The sequence below is a fragment of the Uranotaenia lowii genome, chromosome 2 (assembly GCF_029784155.1).
Source record: "Uranotaenia lowii strain MFRU-FL chromosome 2, ASM2978415v1, whole genome shotgun sequence".
Classification (NCBI taxonomy): Eukaryota; Metazoa; Arthropoda; class Insecta; order Diptera; family Culicidae; genus Uranotaenia; species Uranotaenia lowii.
Genome location: NC_073692.1, coordinates 75,708,960 through 75,718,126, shown reverse-complemented (window position 1 = coordinate 75,718,126; position 9,167 = coordinate 75,708,960). Strand labels below are relative to the sequence as shown.

At 34.2% G+C, this 9,167-nt stretch overlaps 1 protein-coding gene across 1 annotated transcript; it reads left to right on the top strand.

Annotated features, from left to right (window-relative positions):
• Positions 1-1,978: 1,978 nt before the first annotated feature.
• LOC129748260 (uncharacterized) lies at positions 1,979-6,940 on the top strand. The gene is made up of 5 exons (XM_055742800.1): positions 1,979-2,090; positions 2,145-2,210; positions 5,308-5,677; positions 6,296-6,724; positions 6,785-6,940. The coding sequence occupies exons 1-5, from the start codon at positions 2,010-2,012 to the stop codon at positions 6,901-6,903; spliced, it is 1,065 nt and encodes a 354-aa protein (XP_055598775.1). The 5' UTR covers positions 1,979-2,009; the 3' UTR covers positions 6,904-6,940.
• The last annotated feature ends 2,227 nt before the right edge of the window (positions 6,941-9,167 follow it).

Sequence of the window (9,167 nt, the reverse complement as noted above, 5' to 3'; positions counted from 1 at the left end):
AATAACACAGACCATATTAACCACAGACCATGATTATCTGTTAAAGTACCATATGGGGAAAGGGCTGTTAAGCATGTTTACCATTCAAAAAGAGCGATTTTTTCGAACAAATATTTCATGCTACATTATTGGATACGGTTAAAATATCATCCACTTTTGGCGAGCAAAACAATCTACCTGAATGTTCTAGCTACGTTGGAATACAAAATCATAGATTTCATCAACTTCAATGGATATAGTTTGCTTATAGTAGTTTGTAGTAAAAATAACGCTCAATCATACGTTCCGCATATTGTAAAATATTTTTAAAAAGAGCTTCCCTGTACCATAACCAATATAGTTCCAATTCTTTCCCACAAAAAATAAAATAAAATTAAAAAATTTAAATGTTGAGATTTTAATTTTTTATTTCTGATATTATACATGGATTATACAATCTTACCTATTTGTGCAGATCTGCATTGTTCAGCCTTTCAGTAGATTTTTTTTCCGCTCTCCGCTCAGCAGAGATCTTTGTTTCTGTAATTTCATTAGTTTTATTTAATCTCACTAGTTTTTATCGATAATATAATATAGTTTTACTTACTTTTCGCGTTCTGTGTGTTTTTCTCAGCGTGATTCTTTTTTTTCGGAGCCATTTTGAACACAGTTTTCAGTTCCGAACCTGGCGTGGGGTTGCCGACACAAATTTTAACGAAGTGAAGTGAAAATTAGCAGATGCTGAACCCAAGAGCGAAAAAATGCATAAGCTCACAACTACATCTTAAAATAACAATATTAGTTATTATCCGCAAGAGGTGAAATGATAACGACTTGTCTAACTCATACAATGTTGTCAATGTTGTTTTTTTTTTAATTTAATGTCTAATGCTAAGAAAATATAAGGAAACTTTGTCGTACACTGTTAGAGTCCTGGATAAGGTCCAGAGACAATATTCAAAGGTTTTTATTCTCTTATTATACTATACTTACTAAATCATATATCATATTGTCACTGTCACTGATACGATCCTGTCATAATTTATTGAGGTAATAAAATTTTGAACATGTATAATGAAATGATACTTGGAAGATATTTCATACTGGTACTGCTACCAATATATTAAGTTAATAGTTAGTACTATATCCCCAACTGTTTTTAATTATGCGGGATGTTACACTAACATTTACATCGATCCAACATGTTAAAAAGTCCATCAGTTATGACGCGTTTTCTAGAATAAGGCATTTCTCCACTTGTCTGTTCGTCTGATTTCTCATGTTTACGTTTTCTCGACATATTTTGGTAGGGTAAACATAACAACAACATCACGCATGTTCAATGACCAGATAGTTACAAAATAAAATTGGCAGTGCAATTGTAGTGGGTTTTCAAACACGCTTAGGTGAGGAGAATATAAATTCTTAATTTAATTGATTGTAAATTCATAACAAGTTCAAACATGAAGGTATGTTAATACTTTTAATTAAAGAAGTTTTTAAAAGAAACCATTGAACAGTGCTTATCATCAAAGATCAAAATGGCGACCAGTTGGTGTTTACATTTTTCAAAACAAAAACAAAAAGTAACCCTACCACAATCTGTCTCAGGAAATACTCTATTGAAAAAAAAAAACAGATTTCTACACCAGGGCGTGTACAGCTTCGAGTGTGTTCTTATACCATTACACGGAATCGTCCATCTTGTGACAGGCAATCGTAATCGTAGGCGAACAATTGGCTGTCAAAAAGCGCTCCGTCTCCACCCCCCACCAATGAGAAACTTTTGGAACCCCTTGCTTTCTTTTTCTCAATATGCAACCACCCGTAGCTGTAGGCACGCTGTTCTACACGTTGTGTTTTTCGCAATGTGTAAAAAAAATATTTTGTGTTTAAATTCTGGAGCGTATTTATTTTAGTGTGCACCATGGTTAATTTTTCTTATTCAATCGACAAACCATCTTAATCGTGTGTCAATTTTGACATTGTGTAAGCGCGTGTTCGCGGTTTCTGAAAGTTGTGGCGTCAATATGGGCCGAAAATCCGTTGACCGGAAAAAGCTGCTAACAGCAGCAAACAAAGAAAATTTAAAGTTTTTGGACGAAGCTGAGGTAAGTTTTAAATATTAAATTTGATTCCTTTTGTAAGATATTTTTCTTTTCTAGATGCCGACTTCGTCGGGTTCCCGCAAAATCAAGAAAGAGGGCCTAGAAAGAGCGGTTTCTGATAAGGTGAGTTTTTGTTTAATGTGCAAAATAAAATTTTCGAAAAACTACGTGACAACATAAGTCCAGCTACAATTTTGCTTTGACAGACTTTTTCGATATTTTTTATGGTTATCGATCGATTATTTTTTGTTCATCATATTCAACTGACAAATCTTTTCATACTGATCATGTGATTCTGGATGTGCTTGGGGAACAGGGTTACCAGGAAGACCCTAACTCAGTAAAATAACGCTTTTTTGCTCATTAAGTCAGTTTCCAGTCCTTTTTACAATTTGCGGTCGATTTTAGACGAAACTGAGTTTTCGAACTAAAGTGTTACTTTACTGAGTTAGGGTCTTCCTGGTAACTCTTCCCTTAAGCACATCTGAAAGCACACAGTATGAAAATAAAGCCCTATTGTTAACTGTAGGGCTTTATATGAAAAGGGTTGTAAGTTGAATATGATGGCCAAAAACAACAATATTTTTTTCATAAATAACCATGAAAAATAATTGATTTTGAAAGTTCGTAAACGCAAAACTGTAGGTGGTTTTATAATATGTCGCATAGTTCTTCAAAAATTGTATGTTGTTGTAATGTTATTTAAGTTTAGGACTTCCTGAATACTACCAAAGTGTAAGATGTTGTTTATAACGTTAAAAACTAATCATTAAACAAGGATAATATTAACTTTTCTAGTATAGGCAATAAAGCTTCAATCGATTTTGGTGAACAAGTTTTTACCGTTACTGTTGAAAAGCGCTCGTGTGTTCTACATTGTAGTAATTCATTTATTGAAAATTTATTTTTTTACAATGAATAAGAAAGGTACTTTGATAAAAATGTGCTTTGGAAAAAATGACCTATAGAATACAGTTTGGCCAAATTTAAAGCGTTTTTCTAAATTTTCCTTTTTTTTAAGTTTCTTAAACTATGTATTTGCCGAGTCTTTTCATATTAACAAATTGAAAACGTATTAGCTGAGATGCGGTGATAATCAAATCTGACCTTTAGTTTTTAAGTTTCATGGCATTGGAACGCAATTCTGTGGAAGTATTTTTAAATATCTACTTATCTGTATTTGATAAAGAAAACAATTTCTTTTTATTACGTATAAATACATTTTATTAATCCATCGCCTGTTTATGAATAATTGCTGATCTTCATTTTAACATCAAACGGAGGCCACACTAATTTTCGTTTATCTTCTTCTCATTCATTTTTGCTACAAGTAGCCTTGATATTATTTTTATCTATAAACCAATTTTCATTGAATTTTGGAACTAACTTTAACATCCGTGAGTTTTAGATTTTATCATGTTGAATGTTACAAAGAACATCTGATAAACTATTTGATTGCTAATTATTGAACTTTTCAAATCATTCCCAAGCAACCAAAAGTCGCGTTTTTACTTAACTCCGAACTCCGAAGTTCACATTTGGCTGAAAAAATGTATAACGGGAACTTTAGGTGACTCTTGTCGCGTAAAAGTTACTCAGGAACTTCCATCGCCCTTTGAAAGGTTAAACTATCGATAACGGAACTTCTAAGCGCTTTTAATGGAACTTCTTTCAAGAAGGTCGATAACGTTCGCGTAACATTCCAAAACGCACCATTAAGATACTTGAAGGTGTTTTAAAGAACCTATATGGGAAATCTAAGCGACATGTCAAAAATATTTTTCAAGAAGGTCGATAACGTTCGCGTAACATTCTAAAGCGCACCATTAAGATACTTGAAGGTGTTTTAAAGAACCTATATGGGAATTCTAAGCGACATGTCAAAAATGTCTGTCAATTTCTTGTCATGGTATTTGTTTTGTTTATATCTGTACTAATATTTACAAATGGGATTCAATATTTTTTCGAATTTTTCTTATAAATGTTAAATAAGATATTCGAATAAATTTTTGATGATGCGAATTTTTGTTATGATTCATATTGTGTACTGAAAGTCCTTTGGACGAAATAAGGTACCTTCTATTGACCAACCCACTCAATCATCTCAAATGACATTAAGTTTAAAGTGGTTTAAATACTAATCATTACAGTGGCAATTAGCTATTGCTGGATTGGTCGAGAGGCTGGTGAGTTTCATTGCAACCTAGAGAGCAGCGGTTCAATTCTCTAGGCGTGTAAGCAGCTTTTGTAATCAAAACAATATAATTAAAATCAATGAGATAGATTATGATAGACCGGCAACCTAGCAATCTGACATGTGGTTGTCAGAGCAATCTGTCAATTGGATTTTTTTTTCGGCGCGAAGAAGTTTCTTGACATTCTCTTAGAAGCTGAATAGCGTTCTCTACAGCCACCTAAACGAACTTGAAAGTAGCTTTAAGAACTTAAATTTTGGGCTGATTAGCATTCTCTTCAGACACAAACGAGAGCTGATTAAGCTTCTATGGAACCTTTTTAAGGGAATTCTGGTTGCTTGGGTTGACCAAAGGGATAAAATCGACATTTTCAGCGAATGAATCTTCTCTAATTTTCTTCATAATGCTCATTATCTTTATTCCACAGAGAAAACAGTTTTTGATTAGTGTAATTTATTTTGATTTACAAAATATACTAACAACCAAGAATAGTAACGTTTGTTGCCAGAGTTTTTAATCAGTAAAACGTGAATCAATTTTTACGAAAAGTATTTTCTAATCTCAGATTTTTTTTTCGAACTGCATACTAAGTTCTTCAAAGTTCTACTTGATTAAAAAATACCTTTCCTGAAAAAGTTAGTTAAAGTTTTCCTTAACCTGAACTAATAGTTATTTGTGACCGATAGGCTACATTAAAGTGAATGAACAAAAAAAAAAATAAAAAATTACTTATCATCAAAATATAATCAAATAGAAATCAGCGCGACTTTGACTATTCTGTCAGGGTTTCATCTAATTTGAGGGAATTGAATTTGATTAAAGGGATCCGTCGATTATGGCTTCCGATTTGGAATATTTTTTTTAATTCGTGCTTTTCCAAATAATTTAAAAAATTACCAATGAGGAAAAGTTTTGAATAGGTTTCAGGCAAACTGTGCATCCTAACGAAAACTTAATTTAGTTATTTTATTGTCATGCTATTCATAAATTGAATTCCGGAAGTTTTTACATTATCCTATTTTCAGAAAACCAAACGTTCTATCAAAAATCAGCCGATAAAAAAACGCGCCATTGACAATATCCTGGTGGACTGGGATGATGAACGACAAATCTTCTGGAACAAATCTTCTGGGAAACCATTGCCCAGCGTAGCAAGTGCTGAAAATGATAAAAACGATACGGGAGTCAAGCCAGTTTCTCCAATCCGTGTACGCACCACGGAAATGAACGATTATGGGGTTTTTGGAACAATGCCCTTCGAGGCCGATTCGGATTCCGAAATAATGATGGTGACCAAATCGGACAACCATCCTACTTACCCTTCAAAATCAAAAGATATTCCTCTGGAAGGAACGGAAACGCTCGACAGTCTTATTGAGGAGCCTGAAGGGCCAAGTAAGTTTTATTTTATTATAATAGTAACCAAAAAAAAAGAATTTAATTCATATGAACCCATTTTCTCTTTCGCTGTCCTATGACTTGAACTTCTGTTGTAAAAAAATGGCTAATTGCAATTGTAATCGAGTATTTTCAAATCAGTTTTCATACTGCTACGTGCCAAGAAAATGTTGATCCTTACAACGCATACTGTTAAGTCCATTCTGTTTACTTCAATAGTCTTTTTCACCAGTGAAAATATCTTCATTCCGACTTCCCTTGACGTTCTCTTTCGTGCTGTTTGTGCTTCTGTCCTGGGAGCTTATGGAGCTTTCAAACTCTAACGCGATTTTCTCGAACCAGCGATGTTGGGTGATTGGCAACTTTGCAAACCAGAGACGATAAAGAATGTCATATCACAAATTAGCAATCGGCAATCCTTTCTGTTGATTGGTTCCAACACTTGGAGCATGTTTGATAGATGTCTGGTCAATATGCAGTGTCGTCAGTGAATGTCGCCGGCACTGGTGTTGACAATTGAAACTCCGGTTTGGGGCTTCATTGACAATATATTGAAAAATCATACATAATTGTTTGCAAACATTTTAATGACAATTGATTTATTTTTATTTCTAGCATGCGTGTGTGGTCAACAATTGGCTATCGATGAGCTGTTGGCCAAAAACCAACGTATGATCGAGCAAATCAGCAAATTAAAAGCTGAGAATAAACTATCTCTGCAGAGGTGTCTGACCTTAACAGACTCGCTGAACTCAAAAATTTTGGGACAAGCTACAGAAGTCTTTACTGAGATCGAAGGGTTCGAAACCATAGACAGCCTCAAGAAAATATCGCAGGCAGCAATGACAGCCAAAAGCGATTTCATATTCGTGAAACTGCTGATGTTCAGATTATGGCCGGACGGTCTTAAGAACTATTCCAAATCGGGGAGGAGCTCCAATAACCCGCATGGAAGGCCACGCAAAGACGGCAAGGCCAGGCAGGCTCGAAGCTCCCGCGAAGAACGCCGTATTCTCGACCCGGAAAAGATAACGTATCTTGAAGGTATATTTTCCTTAGATATTTTTTAACTACATAAAATAATAATTGTTTTATTTCTTTCAGAACGCTTTTATGAACATCGATTATTTCAGGGCGATAGTCCGGCAGTGGCCCGATCGGGAACCTCCGAATGCGGGGCTTTGATAAATCGCGTTCTGGCGTATTATGCCAGAGATAAGTAAAATTAGAAAGAACGTTTAAATTTATATTCATTTATAATTGACGCACAAAATTTATACATTCATAAAAAGTTTGAAATACTGAAATTAAAAACGTGCAAATTAAAATCTATGATTTGTATTTAATCATGTATGCCTCAGTTATGATCTTGTTATGATGGTCCCCCTAAAATAATATCTCAGAGTGAATCGTTTTTGATATGTTGTTTTGAAGCACCTATTTCTGGATGAGATATTTTTTTGATATATTTCACATTGTACAGTATCAAAACATTCAATCTAATTTAGATATAATCATGTTGTAATTATATCTGAGGTTGAAAGAATTTAGTTATAATTCAATAGAACTTTTGTTATAATTTGAGATATTTTAACATCCTACGAGTACTACATTATAACTCATTCAGATAGGAAAAACTTGAATATCAAAATATCTCATCTTGATATAATTTAGTTTTTCTCTTCTGATCGGGTTCAGCTACCTCTGTCCAACGCAAATCCACCGACTCAATAGCAAAATCCACTGGGACATTTGTGAACAACGACACAACGTCCAGTGAAAACAAAACTGTTTCCAATGGAGGGGCAATTTCGCGTACTTCTTCTGCGAACTGGAAGCTGTTGTTCACATGATATTTCGATTTGCCCACGATTCCGTTCAAAATGCTCGCCAGAAATTTTGCCATCCGATATGTCGCTGTCCCAATCGTTGAGACGATCAACCGAAGCGGGACCCCTTCCTTGTGGGTCTTAGGAAGACCGTAAGCCCTGGGATGGTTGCAGTGAAACAGTTTCAGTTTCCTCCCGACGGGTTGTTCGATATACTTATTACTGACCCAATTATCGATCAAGGTGTGTTTTAGTGTTTTAGCTGTTGGATCCTTCGGTAATTCAATATAAGTTCGTCAATCTTCGGTTTTCATGACGACAATCTGCTTACCTTTGTCAGCTTTTGTTACGATCAGGGCGATCTTTCAGGAATTTCCTCGCATCATTCATTTCCTTGCGAATCCATTCATAATCATCATGGAAAGACTGGTTGGTGTAGTTGATGTGATTGGTAACAGCATTCGAGATATCGAATCGAATTGTTTGTGCTTGTGTGTGGTATCCCGATCAGAAGGGAAAAACTAAATTATATCAAAATGAGATATTTTGTTACTAATTTTTTTCTATCTAAATGAGTTATAATTCAGTACTCGTAGGATGTTAAAATATCTCAAATTATATCAAAAAATCTATACGATCAAAGCTAAATTATATCAATTTTAGATATGCTCCTTTCAAGATTATATCTCGTTCTGATAGCATAGTTTGATATTGGACAGAACAAATTATATCAAAATTATTACTTATCAAGATATGAGTGCTTCGAGAAAAATAACCAGTGGAATGTCAATAAACCATATAATTTGCTAAAACCATGTTCCATTTTAGGTTTCCCAAAAATTGGATCCAATTTTAAGGATCTGTTGAGCGAAACTCATTAATGTACGGTTTGGGCCGTTGACTTCGATGTCCGTGTTTCAGAAAAAGTTGCACATATATCAAAATAAGATATAATCATTTTATTTTGGGACAACCCGAAAAAATTCTTTATCATTGAAAATTATCTCAACCCCATTCAAGTCTGTCAATCAGAATAAGATATAATTCAGATTGGAGAAACTTAAAATATAAATTTTTCAGTACTTAATTATAACTGAATCAGATGTAAATATCTTGGTGAGATACATTTGAGTTATTATTTTGATATGCTCTCCTGATCGGGATTGTATCACACTTTCGATTTCAGATAAAATCATCACATATGGCACTGCGTGGGGATCTGGACAATTAAACCCGCTGCCGAGCTCGACGACGATCGCTAGATAAAGTAAGATAATTAGTTCTTGTAAAATGGAAAATTATACTATTAATAAAATTAATTTTAAGGTCCACTGAGGAGGAGCGAAACGCCAAAAGTAGCTCGAAACGTTTGGACCAACTGGCAAGTAATTTCGTTTTTATTTTCGCCGAAAAAAGTCGATGATAACATCAAACAATTCATCGCGGTGATTAACCAGTTAATCAACTAAACAAATCGACATTTTTTTTGTTATTTGTTCGAAATTATTTTTGTTATAAAATAGAAATATTTTTTCACCATGGGTGCACGGAACCACCTCATTTTAGGATAGTTGACGATTGCGTGTATGTCATAAATTGAATATTTTACCTACCTACATTACCAATCCTATTAAAAAGAAATGTTGAATGGTTGTGGG